The sequence below is a fragment of the Borostomias antarcticus genome (genome assembly GCF_949987555.1).
Source record: "Borostomias antarcticus genome assembly, chromosome: 14".
Taxonomy (NCBI): Eukaryota; Metazoa; Chordata; class Actinopteri; order Stomiiformes; family Stomiidae; genus Borostomias; species Borostomias antarcticus.
The window spans coordinates 20,838,353-20,857,414 of NC_140247.1; the positions used below are offsets into that span (position 1 = coordinate 20,838,353).

At 45.7% G+C, this 19,062-nt stretch overlaps 1 protein-coding gene across 1 annotated transcript in view; it reads right to left on the reverse strand.

Moving 5' to 3' along the window:
* The window catches only part of gpc3 (glypican 3), a gene marked incomplete at both ends in the record, with an annotated part of 133,007 nt that overhangs the window by 27,026 nt on the left and 86,919 nt on the right, over positions 1 to 19,062 (reverse strand). Inside the window, 2 exons of the mRNA XM_084448618.1 lie at positions 13,883 to 14,008; positions 14,558 to 14,703. Coding sequence (XP_084304744.1) covers positions 13,883 to 14,008; positions 14,558 to 14,703 — 272 coding nt within the window. The remainder of the gene's footprint in view (positions 1 to 13,882; positions 14,009 to 14,557; positions 14,704 to 19,062) is intronic.

The following is a 19,062-nucleotide window of genomic DNA, read 5'->3' on the forward strand; positions in this document are numbered from 1 at the left end:
GGAGGTAGGAGGCGCCCAGACATGCTGACACACGCCTCTATATCTCTAACAGCCAGGCAGGTTTGTCCATGCATGAGTGTGTTTTGGGGAGGAGGACGGAGTCTCTCTCTCTCTCTCTCTCTCTCTCTCTCTCTCTCTCTCTCTCACTCTCTCTTTCTCTTTCTCTTTCTCTCAATTTTCAATTAAATTAAATATGCTTTATTGGCATGAATGTCAGGTGAACAATATTGCCAAAGCATTCAATAAGGACATGAGAAAACAAATTAAATATACAATTAATTAAGTAAACAAACGGACAGAAAGAAAAATAGGTCATCAAATAGGTCAATAAAGAGACATAACAAACAGACAAAAATCATACAAGATCAAATGTATCAAATGTAAAATAAATGAATACATAGATGAACAAAGAAACAAAAAAAGATCCACATGAAGTACAGGAGTACCCTCCCTCCCTCCCTCCCTCCCTCCCTCCCTCCCTCCCTCCCCCTCTCTCTCTCTCCCTCCCTCTCTCTCTCTCCCTCTCTCTCTCTCTCTCCCTCCCTCTCTCTCTCTCCCTCTCTCTCTCTCTCCCTACCTCTCTCTCTCTCTCTCTCTCTCCCTCTCTCTCTCTCTCCCTCCCTCTCTCTCTCTCTCTCGTCCCTGCAGAGCTTCGTCTAGAGCACGTCTTCAACCCTCGATGATCCTTGATGATACATGACTGTTATTATTATTATTATTATTATTATTGTCATGCACCAACAGACCAAGGCAGATGTATTGTAGGTGCAAGCCTACTTTGCTAAAATCAAATCAAATCAGAATCAGAAATCTCATGTTAAATATTATAAATGTCTGTACTACACTGTAACTAGAGTGGGATGAGACTGTTTGGAGCAGTGAAGGAAATGGATGATTTTCTGAGAGGAGATTCATCCTTCGGTGGTGAAGGAGCGATATGATGTCATGGTCTTTTCTTATCTCCATGACCCCCCAGCTCCATTCATCAGCCCCACCCAGCCAACAGCTAGACCTTTGATTAAAACCCAAATTACATTTCCACGGATACGCATTCCTCTCCTTACCTATGATCTCATCCCCAGCTCAGCGTTAATTAGCACATTAATAATAGAGAGATGTGTGGACATGGATTGATTGGGGAGAGAGAGAGAGAGAGAGAGAGAGAGAGAGAGAGAGAGAGAGAGGAAGATTGCTGATGAGAGAACGACTAGTAAGCGCCACAGCATTTGGAGATTGAGGCGTGGCAGTAGACATGACACTAACCTGTCATTGATTTTTGTGTCACGTTAGCACTGTCACATCTGGTCACATGAATACTTTTTACAGTCAGATCATATTATTCTCTCAAGTGTCAGCTGGTAATTAATAACTTGCTATATTCTGAAAAGAACGGAACGTGAAAAAAGAAAAGTATGGAACATGCCTTACAGAACACTAATCCTGAATTTCTGTGTGTGTGTGTGTGTGTGTGGGGGGGGGGGTTCATTAATGTCAGCAATGCCCCTGCCCCTACTGTACTCTGACTCCTGTCATTCTACTCTGACTCTGAGTCATGCTACTCTGACTCCTCTAGTTCTACTCTGACTCCTCTAGTTCTACTCTGACTCATCTAGTTTTAATTTACTCAGTAGCCTTGTGGTTAGAGTGTCCGCCCTGAAATTGGGAGGTTGGGGGTTTGATCCCCGGCCGAGTCATACCAAAGGCTATAGAAAATGGTACCCAATGCCTCCCTGCTTGGCACTCAGCATCATGGGTTGGATTGGGGATAAGTCACTGTGACATACTAGTGTCATGTCCAGGGGATGTACTTACTTGTACATCAAGCTGCCTCACACTAAGGAACCAGGAGATAGGCTCCTGCCCTATGGACCACTAGGCTCGAGAACCATTTGTTCTCAAGGCTACTTCTCTTCTTCTTCTCCTCTGACTCCTGTAGTTCTACTCTGACTCCTGTAGTTCTACTCTGACTCCTGTTGACCAAGGTTGACCAAAGTGCCGTACAGGGCCAGAGCAACAAACACAGACACTACAATACACCATACACAAACAACAGAACACTACAATACACCATACACAATAAGCAATATAAAATACAGTACAATACAGGGGCCATCGGGTGTCCAGCTCAACCTGAGTTGAAGGCCTGGGAGAACAGGCGAGTCTTCAGAGAAGACTTAAAAATCTCTACAGTCTGGGCAGACCTAATGTGCCAGGGCAGACTGTCCCAGAGCCTAGGGGCTGCCGCCCCAAAGGCTCGGTGGCCTCTAGTCTTCAGCCAAGTCTTTGGGACAGCCAGCAGCAGCTGATAAGAGGATCTCAGCTCTCTAGCTGGGGCATGAAAGTGCTGGAGTTCAGCAAGATACTGATGTGTCAGTCCATTTAAAAACAAACAGAATTTTGAAATTAATTCTAAAACGCACTGGGAGACAGTGGAGCGAGGCCAAGATTGGGGTGATGTGGTCGCACTTTCGCTTGCCAGTGAGGAGACGGGCTGCTGCATTCTGCACAAGCTGCAGGCGACGCATCAGTGACTGGTCAATGTCGAAATACAAAGAATTACAATAATCAAGACGTGTGTTAATAAAAGCATGGATTAGCCTCTCTAAGTCTTTGGGGGAGAGATATCCCTTTACCTTGGCAAGAAGCCTTAGTTGGAAGAAGCTGGTTCTTATGACAGAGCTAACCTGTTTGTCAAATTTAAAAGCACTGTCAAAGGTCACCCCAAAATATTTGACTGATGAACGAATATTTGGGCTGAAGGGGCCCAACAAACCAGTGGTACAATCTGAGGGGTCATGACCAAACATAATGATCTCAGTCTTATTTTCATTAAGATTTATAAAGTTCATGTCCATCCATGATTTACCATCTCGTAAACAGTCCAGCAGTGGTTGTACAGAGTCCTTGCCTTTTGATTTCAGGGGCTGATAGATCTGCACATCATCCGCAAAGCAGTGGAAAGAGATGTTATGTTTCCAAAAAATTGACCCCAGCGGCAGCATGTAAATCAAAAAAAAGGGCTGTTTCAGTGCTGTGGCGTTGTCTAAAACCAGAGTGGAACATTTCATAAATACCATGGGCAAGAGATAGAGATAGGCCTAAAATTAGACAGAACAGAAGGGTCCAAGTTTTCCTTTTGACAAAGGGCTGCACTACGGCATGTTTAAACACAGCTGGAACACACCCAGCGAAGGCTCTACTACTCTGACTCTCATTCTACTCTGACTCCTCTAGTTCTACTCTGACGCCTCTAGTTATACTCTGACTCCCTTAGTTCTACTCTGACTCGCTTAGTTCTACTGTAGACTCCTCTAGTTCTACTCTGACTCCTGTAGTTGTACTCTGACTACTGTAGTTCTACTCTGACTCCTGTAGTTCTACTCTGACTCCCTTAGTTCTACTCTGACTCCTCTAGTTCTACTCTGACTCCTATAGTTCTACTCTGACTACTCTAGTTTTACTCTGACTACTCTAGTTCTACTCTGACTCCTCTAGTTCTGCTCTGACTCCTCTAGTTCTTCTAGTACTACTCTTCTCTGATAGTTAACAATAAGCACAATCCTAGACTTCTATTTGACACTGTTGCTAGGCTGACACAAGGCCATCAGCTAAATGGTTGTACTGAAATGTCCGCACATGATTTTTAAGACTATTTTGAGGATCGAGTAGAGGTTATTAGAGCCAGGATACCACAATCATCTATTGGGGAATCAGATTGTGTTGCCACTTTCCCCTCTTATCCACAACAGGGCCTCTCTGAGTTTCAGTCCACCTCATTAGATGATCTGACTAAGGTTGTTATGGCATCTAGATCTACAACATGCTCCTTGGACCCCTTACCAGCCTGGGTTATTAAGGATCTATGGCCAACCTTGGGAGTCTATGTTTTATCTATTCTGAATTTACACTCTCAAATGGAGTTTTACCAGCCTGTTTTAAATCTGCTGTGGTCAAACCCTTGCTAAAGAAACCAGGCCTGGATCCAAATTCATTGGCAAATTATAGATCTGTTTCAAATCTGGCCTTTTTGTCAAAAGTCTTTGAAAAAGTGGTCTCAAAACAGCTCTTAGAATTCCTGTCTTCACATAATCTTTTTGAGCCACTTCAATCTGCATTTAGGGCTAACCACTCTACGGAATCAGCACTCACAAAGGTGGTGAACAACCTGTTACTGGCTGCTGACTCAGGCTCAACATCTGTTCTTTTATTGCTGGACCTAAGCGCTGCTTTTGATACTGTGGATCATTGTATATTGCTGGATAGGCTTAGGAGCCTATATGGCATCTCAGGTCAGGTGTTTCCCTGGTTGAACTCTTATTTGTCTGATCGATCTCAACGTGTCCAACGCAACAATGTGTTTTCTGCATCTCAACCAGTCAAGTATGGGGTCCCACAGGGGTCCGTGTTGGGCCCTCTGTTGTTTTCACTGTACCTGGCACCATTGGGTCAGATCTTGCGTTCTTTTGGGGTTGTTTATCATTGCTATGCAGACGACCTACAATTGTATCTGCCTATTGCATCAGGAAATGTTTCAGACTTAGCTAGGCTTAAAGCCTGCCTGGCTGCTGTGAAGAACTGGCTGTCAGTTAACTTCCTACTGTTAAACGAAACCAAGACTGAGATGATGGTTATCGGTGCGGCAAGACTGAATAATCTGAATGATCAACCTGTCCTGATCTTAGATGACTGTGTGATTCAGTGCAAGGGCAGAGTTAGAAATCTTGGTGTTATCTTTGATCAAACTCTTGTATTTGATTCTCATGTCAAGGAGGTGACCAAAATTGCCTTCTTTCATCTCAGGAGAATCGGCAAGATTAGATCACTCTTGTCATCTGAAGATGCAGAAGTGCTTATTCATTCTTTTGTGACCTCCCGTTTGGACTATTGTAACGCCCTTCTGTCAGGGTTGCCTAAGAAGAGTTTCCACGGCCTACAAATGGTCCAGAATGCTGCAGCTCGCATTCTGACTGGGTTGACCAAATATGATCACATCTCACCAGTGCTTGCTGCCCTTCATTGGCTCCCGGTTCATGTTAGAGCAGACTTTAAGATGTTGCTGCTAGCTTACAAAGCTGTGAACGGTACTGCGCCATCCCACCTGAAGGATCTTTTGATCCCATATGTCCCCTCAAGGTCATTGCGCTCCCAGGGGACTGGTCTGCTGACTGTCCCCAAAGTCAAAAAGAAGACGGTGGGTGAGCGGGCTTTTTCTTTCCGCGCACCAACCCTCTGGAACCGTCTTCCAATTGACCTTAGACAGGCTTGCTCAGCGGAGGTTTTTAAGGCTAAGCTAAAGACCCACCTGTTTTCTGTTGTATATGCGTCTTAGAGTGTGTTGTGTTGTTTTATTGATATTGTGTTGAGTGTTGTGTTGTTTTTTAATGTTGAGTGTTTACACTTACCTTTTTAGCTGCTCTGTAAAGCACTTTGATTGAAAGCTCTGTATAAATAAAATTATTAGGTGGGCTAGCTTGTAGAATCTAGCCCAACTTGTAATATTCCCACTATTTCTTTCTTTCTTTCTTACTTATAGTTCTCCCCAGTTTTTTTGGCCCTTAACTACTTCTTCATACTTTGTGCTAGAAACTTAATTCAAACTTTAAAATGTTCATGATGTTTAGCTGTTTCCCGGACTTATTCAGATTTTTGATATTTTTTATAGTTTTTTAGTAATTTAACTTTTAATCGTAATTTTTGTGCCATTGAAACTGCTGGTGGAATGTTCAGTATCATTATGTTTTTAGAGTGGTGGCAGCTTTTGCTTTGAAAATATTCTCACATTTTGTAAACTGCTGGCATTCCTACAGTTTTGACAGCTCACACACATATTATATATCAAAATGTTCACACAACTGTGCTGATTCGTACAATGTAAGTATCTAAGCTGTGTGACTTATAGTTTTCTCTGTATGACGATTTGTTGGCAACTGCGCTTCCCATTGAAACGTATGGTGCCGCTGCTAATTTTGCATTTTTACCCTTTTTCTAACTTGTCGCCATGGCTACAGTTTTCAAGATACACAGACATATATACATGAAAATGTTCAGCAAGTTCCCAGGATTCCTACGGTGTCAATATCTAAGCTGTAACATTTATACTTTTTGAGAGAGAGCTGTCTGAATCTGGCATGTCTTTACATTGAAGTGAATGAAGGTCTGGTCAGAGTGTCAGTTGGGATTTGAATTTGGGGACACGAGCAGGATCTCTTAAAGGTACAGGCACACATTTATGACTACAGTGGTAGCATCACACCACAGACCACACACCTCCCCTGAGTGTGGTAGAGACACACGGTCTTCACTGATGAAGGCAGGTGGGTGGCCCAGAGAGGGGTACACTGTCCGTGACCAGCTCTGATATGAAGGGGCGGAGTCTCGCCACCACGCCACTATCCACGCCACGGAACCCACAACTCAGCCTCTGAGTGGGCTAGAGAGACACGGTCTTCACCGGTGGGGGCAGGTGGTTGGCCTGGAGAGGGGTACACTGTCCACGACGGGCTCTGACCTGAGAGGGCGGAGTCTCCCAACCATGCCACTATCAACGCCACGGAACCCACAACTAAGTCCCTGAGTGGGCTAGAGACACACGGTCTTTGCTGGTGGGTGCATGGAGATTGCCCGGAGGTCATTGCACTGCCCCCAACCGGCTCTAACCTGAGGGGGTGGAGTCTCACCACCACACCACTATCCATGCCACGGGCCCCACAACTCAGCCCCTGAGTGGGCTAGAGACACATGGTCTTCACCGGTGCGGGTGGGTAGGTGGCCCGGAGAGGGATACACTGTCCCTGACCAGCTCTGACCTGAGGGGGCGGAGTCTCGCCACCACACCACTGTCCACGCCACGGACGCCACAATTCAGCCCCTGAGTGGGCTAGAGACGCACAGTCTTCGCCGATGGGTGCATGGAGATTGCCCGTCCCGTAATAGTACTAGCAGTAGCTGTTACATACAGCTGCAGCAGCTAGCCCACCTCACATTTTCTCCAGGAAATGTACTTTCTAGTTATTATTATTATTACTCTGACTCCCGAGTCAACTTAGAGCTCTGTTTCCGTCAGAGTGTCATATCACAGCCCTCTCTGGAACAATTAGCACATTAATGAGCTCAGTCTAAAGCCAACAACAAGGGGACAACAATGTGACAACAACCCCCCCCAGTAGCTTCTCCCAGAGACGCCTGTAGAGAAACAGCAGTTCTGGGGGAGTCTGTGGGGACGTGTACTGGTTCCATATGGTTGGAGAGCTGGGTGGCCTGTGGTCATTCACACCTCCACCACCCGTTTCCACCTCCGACCCCCCCAGGTGCCATGTCACTTTCACCCAGCAGACAGGGTGCCAAACGTTTGATAACAGGAGGCACATTTAGTAGAGAGAAGAGAAACGTACTTTCCTAGTCCGTCTACAGGAAAGAAGAGAGAGGTGTAATAAATTCATGGTGACACGTTGGTCATGGAGAGCGCCCCACCGGAGGGATCATACCAGATGATCCAACACAAATACGCCTTCAGAGGCCTGAGAGAGAGATCCCTCACACAACACAGTCTGTAAGGCTGGAGGCACTGAAATGCAATCTCTCTCTCTCTCTTTCTCTCTCTCTGTCGCTCTATCCCTTTCTCTTACACACACACAAACGCCCAGACACCTTCTCTGTCACACACACACACACACACACACACACACACACACACACTCACACACACACACACACACACACACACACACACACACACACACACACACACACACACACACACACACACACTACCTGTCATCTCTCTATCCCCATCCCTCTCTCTACCCCCCATCTCTCTCCCTCTCTCTCTCCCTCTCTCTCTCGGCCCGTGGTAATTATCTCCCCAGGATACGGCTGCCCTCCCAACATCCTCCTCCCCCTCCCAGAAGGGAGTGTGTGAGCCAGACTGCTCAGCTCTCTCTCTCCCTCCCTCTCTCCCTCTTTCTCTCTCCCTCTGTCCTCATCTCCCGAGACAGGCTGTGAGGCACAAGCTCCTCCGCCATGTCTAAATCTGGGCCTCCAATGAAATGAGAACACCACTCCAGGAAAAAAGTAACTTCTTTCACCTCTGATTCAGTCTGGAATTTGCTGCTTTTGCACATTTTACACACAGAGCTCTAACCTTTTGCTTATCTGTGGACGGTAGAGGAATTAAAGCTGATTTTGTCCCGATGTAAGTTTTGTAATATATACTGCCATCCCAAAATAAAAAAAATAAAAAAAATCAATGCATCTTTTACGAGGTGCAAAAAAAGGTGAGCCGTGGAGGGAGAGAGAGAGAAAGAAAGAGAGAGAGAGAGAGAGAGAGAGAGAGAGAGAGAGAGATGGAGAGAGATAGAGAGACAGAAGGAGAGAGAAGGGGAGAGAGACAGGGAGGAAGAGAGAGAGAGGGAGAGAGAGGGAGAGAGAGAAAGAAAGTGAGGGAGAGGGAGAAAGAGAGATAGAGACAGAAGGAGAGAGAAGGGGAGGGAGGAAGGGGGAAAGAGACAGGGAGGGAGAGAGAGAGAGAGAGAGGGAGAGAGAGAGAGTTACTGTACAATGCGAGCAGCTGAGGGGACAGGATGGGGGTGAAATATTGCGAAAGCCAAATTGAGTTCTGCGGGGCGGCGGGACTCGTGGGGAAGGAGGACAGAACGATCGAAGCGCCAATTAACCGAACGGAGGGAACGCGACAGAGCGACTGACATTAATGGCCTCATCACAACACGCCCAAGTTAAGATTTACATTAACAGCCTCACACCACGCCCAAGTTAAGATTTACACTCACACACACACACACACACACACACACACACACACACACACACACACACACACACACAAACTAGCAGAGAAGAGGCTCTGCTAGCTCATCACTTCCACACAAACCCAACCTTCAACTCACCTACACTCTCCTTACTGTGGGGGAGGCAGCTGGCTTTGACTGTATCTCAGAGTCCTCCCAGATGTGTGTGCAGATGGTTCTTCCCTTTGTCAGTTAGTTAGTTAGTAAGCAGGATTATGCAAATACGACCAGACCAGTTTTCATGAAACTTGGAGGAGGGGTGCACCATGGGCCAACTTAGAACCCATTAAAATTGTGGAGCGGATCTGAATCACGGGGCGGATCCACTAATTAAAAGAAAGCTTTCCCCGTCTGGGGGCGCTAGAGACGGGGAAAGTTGAGGTTTGAGGTTTAAGGAGGCTCCTGTCTCCTCTGAACACATAGCTCTAACCTCTATTTAACCAGATAAAAGCATTGAGGTATAAATCTCCTTTACAATACTGACCTGACCAAGAAGGCAGCCAGGTGAACATGGTTTCACACAAAAAGAACATCACACAGCAACACAAACAAGAACATCACAACAATACAAAGCAATCCTGAAGGAACAGAGCAATGATTACAATCTACACAGCAAGAGAGAAACGTGCGAAAATCAAGTCAATATAATAACGCATCTCTGCAAGAACAGCTCGTGGTAAGGACCTCTGAGAACAGCTCATGGTAAGATAATCTGTTTAAAACTGAATAAGGAAGTGAGGGAAACCAGTTTGAGACGAGTTTGTAGGTCATTCCAAGACCAGGGGATGAAAAAAGACTCCTTTTTCTAGCCTCAGTCCTCCCAGAAGGCACCTGAACATGTAGCTAAGTACTGGATCTGAGGTTGTAGGAGTCATGAGCAGGTACAAACCTAGAACCCATGTACAGGGGTAATTTGCCTAAAATGGCCTTGTACATTAAAATATACCAGTTCTGCATCCTACACATAGCAAGCGAAGACCATCCAACCAGACTGAAGAGTGTGGTGGTCTTGTAGGCTGAGTTAGAAACTTGGTGAGGTGGGTCCAGTCTGGACTGCTGGGTGTGTGGGGGGTGGGGGGTGGGGGGGCAGATTGCACCGAACTGCCCCCTCGCTGTCAGTGACCCGTGTGGGGGGCCACAGAGCAGCCCAAACATGGCCGGCTATTCACCTCCATTCATTTTTTGGACTTCGGCTAAGCAGCAATACCAAACATGTCCTGCTCGCACATGTGCGCGCACAGAGCCAAAACAAAACTTAGACTGAACCTCAGGTTTCTACTCAAATACAAATCCTAAAGGTCCACAATTTTTTACCCCAATAATCCAAAGGTCCATCTTTCAAGAAAACAATTATAGTACAAATTAAAGCTGCAAGCAGCGTTGTGGGGGCCAAGCTGACCACGCGAAAGATGAAGCAAATACGACGGATGTTTTGAAGGCTTTAGAGATAGTGTTTGTCGGACTGCAACTACACTGCAAACTTGGTAAACACAGCAAACGTTATAACCACTGCAAACCTCAACCACTGCAAACTATGAAAATCATTCAGCTCAATAAAACAAGAAAAGTAGGCTGGTCTAATACTCAACACTCGTGGGCAGCGGATGAGAGCTAAAGTCTTTCCCACACCCGTGTGGCCAGCACGTTCGTGGAAATTCTGCCACACCTTCTCTTTCAAGGCTGTAGGGAGGACCAGCTGAAAGATGGAGTTTGCGGTGTTGGGGTCCCTCACACACTGATGCAAGACTCCCTCCCTCAGAGTCAGCCTCTTCCTCTCCTTGAGGATCTGCCGAGTGTCACGTTGCAGGGCGATCCTTTCTGTTGCACTGGGCGGTTTCCCTGTCTGCAAGGATAACAGCATGTGGCGAATCATGTCATCTTTTTGCTGGGCGTCCTTCCATTCTCCAGCTGCCCACTGTTGCTCCAAGCTTCTCAGGTTCACCTCCTGTAAGTTTGCGAGAATGTTGTTGTCAATGAATACTACAAAATGGGAGCCTAGAGTGGAATTTCTTGCTGCACCAGTTCTCTGCTGTACTGTATGTCTGTGATTGTCTACTGTATGTGCTTCCGTCTGATTTTCTCTACTGTATGCAATTGTCTATGTGATTATCTTTACTGTATGAGCTTGTCTATGTGATTGTCTCTACTGTATGTGCTTGTCTGGATAATCGTCTCTACAACAAAACCCATGAATATGATGTACCGTACTGTAAGATGCCTCCCCCACATGGCAAACATTTGTAATACACACATATTACTTACTCTAAACAATAGGCACACGAGTCCCTGGTCTGTGAGCCAAATTTCACAACTTTTAACTGGCAGGAGTGACCGACAATGATTCTGTTGTCTGCCATTGACTTCCACAGCAGCATAATTACAATAATTATAAGCATGCACTTTGGATGAACGGGAATCGAACCCTGAACTCGCTGCTTGCGAGACTGACGGATCTTACAAAGTGCGTCGCAGATTTGAGTGGATAATGTCAGCTTCTGCTTCCTCTTGGTAGAGTGAGTCCTGAGCACTTAATTAATGTCACCTGGTAGGGTTGCTTCCTCTCGGTAGAGTGAGAGGGGGGGGTGTCTTTGTTTAAATTGGCACACAGCGAAAAGTATACATAGCATAGCTCAACTATTTACTTCTTCAGAATCCAGACAATCACGCGAACATTTCCATGTATAAAATGTCCTTCAGTCTTCAGAAGTGTAGGAGAGGTGAAGAGTTAGAAACAGTTAGAGATTCTAGAGCGAAGAGAGATTTTCTAGAGTGTGGCTCCATTGATTTCAATGGAGGGGGGGGGGTCATTATTCGAACTGTCACAGAGTGAAAAATATACATCGAAGAGCTTAGCTTTTTTGATTTTATGAATCCCAAGAGTCGTGTGAACGTTTTGATATATAAAATGTGTATGAGCTGTGAGAATTGGAAGAGGGATGGCAGTTTAGAAAATGTGTGACTTTTTCCAAAATGCGCCTTTCACCACTCTGAAACTGGTGAAATTGTGCAGAAGACAAAAAGTGTTCCTTTCATTCTGCAATCAAACAAATGAAGTAATAATGAAACCATGGGGTGTTTTGAACTCAGCATGAGCCAGGGAATCCATTGCTACCATAATTTTGAAGATTAGACATACAGTTCAAAAGTTACTGGCATAAACGCAACTCCAACTTTGACACGCTGGTGGCGCTAGAGTGCACTAGATGTCAACATGAGGCTTGGTGACAGATGTCATGGATATGTCCGGGATGAGTGTGCCAAATGTGGTTTTGATGGATTAAAAAATTACTGAGATATGATCCCTGTTCCTGTTTTGCAGCTTTTCTGCCAATTTTGATTGGCTGTCACGAGCGAACGCAATGGATAATCAAAAATCCCTGTACATCCTTTGTAGACATTGGTGTATAGATGACATCCACCGATGTTTGTGCAGATTGGTGAAAGTTCCTAGGAGGAGATACATTTTAAGGGTTTTGCACATCATTCAAAATGGCGTAGGAGCCAAGATGGCCACAATGACGTCTTAGAGTGCGTTGAATCCGGCTTGAGCCAAGGAATTGAAGGACACCTGAAGTTTGAAAATTGGACTTGCTGAAGAAAAGCTGCATGCATAAATGCACCTCCAACTTTGACACGTTGGTGGCGCTAGAGAGGGTGAGGTGTGGACATGAGACTTGGTGAGGAGGGTCAGGGCACTGTCCCGAATGAGTGTGCCAATTTTCATAACTTTCTACCATAAGCTTCTATGGGCTGCCATAGACTACAATGGCAGAGGAATAATAAAGAAAGAAAGAAAGAAAAAAGAGAAAAGGTAGAAACTTAATGGGTGCCTGCGCAGCTGCGCTGCTTGGCCCCCAATAACCATTTTCCCATCAACTCCCTCACCCCCAACAAAGGTGAATCAAACCATTTCAAGTCCTGTCTCCTCTCCTATTCTGTCTCCTCTCATCTTGACTCCTTCCTCTCCTCCTGAGTCCTGTCTTTGCCTCGCTGAGCTTCAATCTCCATTTCCGGAGGTATGGCGCTAGTGTCTGCATGTCCTGGCTCAGGGTCTCCTCCACAGCCTGCCAGGCTCCAGCTGAGTACACCAGCGCAAGGTCGTCTGCATACAGTAGGTGTGTACAGTAGTAGTACTACCTGGAGAGTGTGATCGGCAGGTCGTAGTTATAGATGTTATAAAGGAGGGGGGCCAGGACAGATCCCTGGGGGACGCCGTTCTTAAGGCGTCGCAGCCTGCTTCTCTGTCTGCTACCGGTGGTGAGGGTGAAGCTGCGGTTTCGGACAAGCTCCATGATCATGCTGACCATGTGCCAACCCCTCAAAACAGAGGACGTTCGAAGTGCTTCTTGCAGCGGAGCAAGCGGAAGTTAATACTATGAAGAGTATAATTCGGAAATAATACAATGAAAAGTATAATTTGCTCAGAGTCCAGAGACAGTTGTGGTTCGGTCAACATCCAGACCGGAGTCCGGACTTTGAGGATGGACGGTGAATACAGTTCACATGTTGTTGGAATACTGGACCAGTGGCTGCAGAGTGGAGTCAGAGCAGTCGAAAACCAGAACAGCCCACTCCACTGACATTCAACAACTGTACTGACATGCATCATGCTTAATTTAGCAAGGGGAAGTATTTACCCACACATACTCTGGCTGGCCTTGGTGTGGGCTTTTCCTGCAGGCAGTGGTAGCTGAACCTCAATAATCCCCCTGGTAACTCCCAAGAACTAACCGCTTATCAATGACAACCTGATTTGAGCTGTGCAACCTTTTCTTAAGGTTCATTAGTTCATAAGTTGTATGTACTGGTTAACATATGCCAGTAAAACAGTTATTACTGGTTATCATATAACAGTACAACAGTTATTACCGGTTATCCTATATCAGTAAAACAGTTATTACCGGTTATCATATATCAGTAAAACAGTTATTACCGGTAAACATATATCTAGTAAAACAGTTCTATTGTTGCAGAGTGTGCTCTGCTGGGATGACAGCTCCAGTCCTGTTAAAGCAGCTGGGTTCGGCTGCGGTGAACACAGACGCAGGTCGGTCGGTCGGTAGGCGGGTGACTGTTACCTGTCTGTCATTTCCTGGCCGTTCCAGCAGAGGGAGTGGTTGAGTAGCGCTGGCTGGCGGCTGCAGAGCACCTCTCCCAGACCGCTGAAGAAGGAGGAGAAACTCTGCAGGCTGGAGATGAACTCCCTGAGAGAGGAGGAGGAGGAGGAGAGAGGAGGAGGGGGGAGGGAGAGAGAGAGGGAGAGAGAGAGAGGGAGGGAGGGAGAGAGGGGGGAGAGAGAGGGAGAGAGAGGGAGGGTGAGAGAGGGAGGGAGAGAGAGAGGGAGACAGAGGGAGAGAGAGAGGGAGAAAGAGATAGGGAGGGAGAGAGAGAGGGGGAGAAAGAGAGGCGGAGAGAGAGAAAGAGATAGGGAGGGAGAGAGAGAGATTCAGTGTGTTTGCTAATTGATATTAATCTGGCCACTCTGCTGAGGCAGCTTCCCTGGTCATTTAAACCTGTTACTGCAGAGAGACTGTCCAACCCACTGGGCTGGACACACACACACACACACACAAAACACACACACGCACACACACACACACACACACACACACACACACACACACACACGCACACATATACCTCTTTATCTGTCAGAAAGTGAGGGAGTTGCCCTGTAATGAGTGGTCATTGTCAATGACTGTAGAGGTCAGGTCAGGTGTAACACTGTAGGATGAGGTTCCATCCCTCCTCACCTGCGGTGACCAGCCAGGGTCTCGTCGGGGTCAAAGGACACAGGCTGCGTGTTGCGGGTTGCCAGGGACATGGGGGTCTGGTCAGGAGGAGGGGGCGCTATCGAACGAGAGACCCTCTGGGGGGAGAGACCACACACACTGCTCACCTAGGAGAGAGAGAGAGAGAGAGAGAGAGAGGGGGGGGGGAGAAAGAGAGACACAGATAGAGAGAAAGAGAGAGAGGGGGAGAGAGAGGGAGAGAGAGAGAGAGAGAGAGAGAGAGAGAGAGAGGGAAAGAGACAGTGAGAGACAGATAGAGACAGAGAGAGAGGGAGATAGAGAGAGAAAGGGGGACAGAGAGAGGGAGAGACAGAAAGACAGAGAAAGAGAGAGAGAGAGGGAGAATGAAAGAAAGAAGAGAGAAGAGGGAGAAAGAGAGGGAGGGAGAGAGAGGGGGAAGAGAGAGAGGGAGAGAGACAGAGAGAGAGAGACAGAGAGAAAGAGAGAGAGGGGGAGAGAGAGAAATGCTGAAATTTAGCCACTATAAATTCAACATTGTCATATTAAAATGATTCAACCTGGTTCTGAGCATTTCCCTGACATCTGGAGCAAATGAAATATCATATCTTATACAATAAATTTGACCCAAACAATTACAGAGGTATATGTGTATGAAATGATTCTGCAGCATCCTAAGCAGCCGACTGCAAGACTTCCTCAGTGAACACAAGGTCCTGAGCAAGAGTCAGACTGGATTCACACCACAACATCGGTCTACAGACCATATCTACACCCTCCACACCCTCATTAATAAACATGTCCACCAAAACAAGAACATTTTCTCTTGTTTTGTAGATTTCACAAAAGCATTTGACTCAATTTGGCATGATGGTCGAAATTGAAAAAGGTGTAGGGGGGAAGACCTATGATATAATTAAAGTAATGTATATAGGCCCCACTGAAATAGAACACACACACACACACACACACACACATACACACACACACACACACACACACACACACACACACACACACACACACACACACACACACACACACAGTTACACATATTTGGGCCTAAAATTACCTCTACAGGAAATTTCAATCTGTCTGTTAATGATCTGAGACAGGGGAAGAAGGGCTTTCTATGCTATAAAAAAAACTTCTGACATAGAATCTGGCTCAAAATATTCGAATCTATTATTGAACCTTTATTACTGCATGGTAGTGAAGTGTGGGTCCCCTTGTAAGAGCATCCTCAGTCCACAGGAACACACCCAACAATTCCCCCCTTTTATTAGGATACAAAAAAGAGCCATCGAATTCTACAAGCACCTAAAAACAAGTGACCCCAACTCCTACCATTACAAAGCTCTCCATTACCAAGAGGAGGACATAGAGACGAGTCCCCTCAGCCAGCTGGTCCTGAGGTCACCTCCTCTAACAGCACAAGGCCTCAGGACAGCCCTCACACCATCTGGACCAGCCAAATCAGAGATAAACAAAAATAAAACAGCTATTGGACATCTACCAAAAAAACTCAAAACAAACCCAATGCTATTTGGCTCTAAACAGACAGTACTTGCTTGCAAACTATCTGAGTGTCGTGACTGATGAGAACCTGAGAAAGACATGAACTATGACTCAGTGATCCCAGCCTGGCCATAGAGACCGGCCCACACAGGCAGACCTGGCTGCCTAGAGAAGACAGGCTGAGTCAGCTCTGTCCACAGAGAGAGAGCTGGAGACAGAGCAACATTTCCTGCTACAATGTAGAACTTATGAAGATATTAGAACAAAGTTCTTTACAAAAATTAAATGTAAACTCAAAAACTTTGATACACTCTCTACAGTGTCGCCGCCATAGAAGCAGCTAGATATAGATAGATAGATAGATAGATAGATAGATAGATAGAGTGCATGTCACAGCCTGAGAAAAAAAACATCACAACATCACAGCCTTCTCATTTATTCCAGTTTCTGTATTTTTTTTATTTTACATGCCATTATACATTTGATTTTGTATTATTTTTGTTAATTTTCTCTTATGAACGATTTATCTGTTAGTTTACCTAATTACTTGTTTTCTCATGTCATTATTCAATTGTATTAGCCTTGACAGTTTGGCAATATTTTTCACCTGACATTCAGTCGATAAAGCATATTTAATTGAATTGAGAGAGTGAGAGAGGGAGAGAGAGGGGGTGAGGGAGGGAGAGAGTGAGAGAGAGGGGGTGAGGGAGGGAGAGAGTGAGAGAGGGAGAGAGAGGGGGTGAGGGAGGGAGAGAGTGAGAGAGGGAGAGAGAGAGAGAGAGGGGGAGAGAGAGAAAGAGGGAGAGAAAGGGAGGGAGAGAAAGGGAGAGAGAGAGGGAGGGAGGGAGAGGGAGAGAGAGGGGGAGGTAGAGAGACCATGAGTAGCTACACACACACACACACACACACACACACACTCTTAACTGTTTACTCACACCTGGTAAACTTGAATTCGACAAAACAAAGCTCAAGTTTGGAGGTCGACAGGCTTTCACTAACTCAGCTGAACAACTGTGTGTGTGTGTGTGTGTGTGTCTGCATATGTGTGCTGCTATTGTTGTTTGTTTTGTTTTGCTTATTTTCCCAGGGATAAAGAGAGGGATTTGCATAACAAACACATTATTGTATCATTATCTGCCAGCAGGCTTCCCGCTATTCTCAGGCCCATCAACACCCTGTTCTCCCCTACCCAACGCTGCCATTACTGGGCTGTTCTGTACAGTCCCTACTGTCCTGACTGTAATCTGTAATCTGTACGCACTACAGCAGGAACCACCAGAGACTCTGGGTGTTTGGGGTTGGACAGACGCCGTTCATGTTGTTTTTATCATGCTGTGACAGAGAGTGTTATGTTACACAATTACAACACTGATTTGCTAAGATATCAGGTTGAAATGGACGATCGATAGACTGGTCCACACAGCCCTGACAGCGGAGGCAGCATCTCTCTGAGGAGACGAGAGTTCAACGTGTCCTGCACTCAGAATATAAACCGCTCCCATCAGGTAGACAGGGTTCTAATTAAGCACAGGAACAGATACCTGAACAGGTATGAAACTTGTTAGTCCCTCTATCTATAAAACGCATTGTGTTGCCTCTGTGTATGAAATGCGCTATCCAAATAAAGCTTTGATTGATTGATTGATTGATTGATTGATTGATTGATTGATTGCTCTATCAGTGACTCTCCTGGGCTCAGGCCCTCAGGGTCTGTGAGGGTCTGTGTTGCACCACGCTCTGTACTTGAACACTCTTATATCTGCTCTTGTTGGTGCCCTGTTCTTCATGTCTGTTACCGTTACTGTAATTGTATGTATCTTTATGTGCCGTCCCTTCTGTCCAAAGGCAAATTTCCCCCGGGACTAATAAAGACATGTTGAAGCTTGAGAAAAACACCACTGTGGAAAACCAAGCCTCCAGTCATGCTTCGTCCCCGGGATGAAAGCGTTGTTGTTTTCCTCACAGTGACAATATTATCACAATAATAACTAGGAAGCGTCTCTCTCTGCCTCTCTGAGATAATGGACCCCCAGCTATTCTTCTCAGGTGCAATAAAAATGCAAATGCCTGTTAATGTTTAGCTTGTGGTTTAATGATTGGTTGGTGGTGTAATTTCCCCAGGGCGTAGCTAGCCAGGGCCTAATTCTGCCTTGTAATGTTAACAGCTAATTGTGCCCAGTTCACTTTAAGTGAATACTGAAGCCCTCCACCATGGTGCATACTGATTAACCTGGCAGAGAGAGCTAGACCGCTATACCAAGAACACACACACACGCACGCTCACGCACACATGCACATACACACACACACACACACGCATACACACACACACGCATACGGACACACGCGCTCACACACCAGTGTTTCTGAAAGTAAGTAAAGTAACTTATTACCACATTTACCACTTATTACCACATTTTTAGCGGAAGTCAATGGAGTTTAACATAGTGAAAATTAGCATCGGGGCTAGCGGACATTTACTGACTGGAAGAGATTAGGAAATTAACATATTTTCTGTTGCTGTAGCTGGCTATAAAAGTTATGTAACCCCGGTTTAACCTAAGTGTTCTGATGTTAGTAATTATGTAGCTAGGCTTTGTGTTGTGGACTAAATATACATTCAAGTTAGTTCACATTTATCCTATTTAGGCTGCATTTTCAGTAATGCCTTTGAGAATTCTCTGTTAAGCATTCACACATTTTCTGCAGGAAATTATTTTTTTCCTAGTAATGTTTTCATGTGTTGTAAATAAATATTGTTAATATTTAGCTTGTGGTTTAATGATTGGTTGGTGGTGTAATTTCCCCAGGCCTTACTATGGGTGACACGCCCGCCCCGCGACAACACTAGTTATTTCGGGGGGCCTACCAGCCCCCCTGAAAAAATCCTAGGAACACTGCACACACACACACACGCGCACACACATACACATGCACACACTCCCACCACTACATGATTAAACTCATACACAATTCACACAATTAGTCAT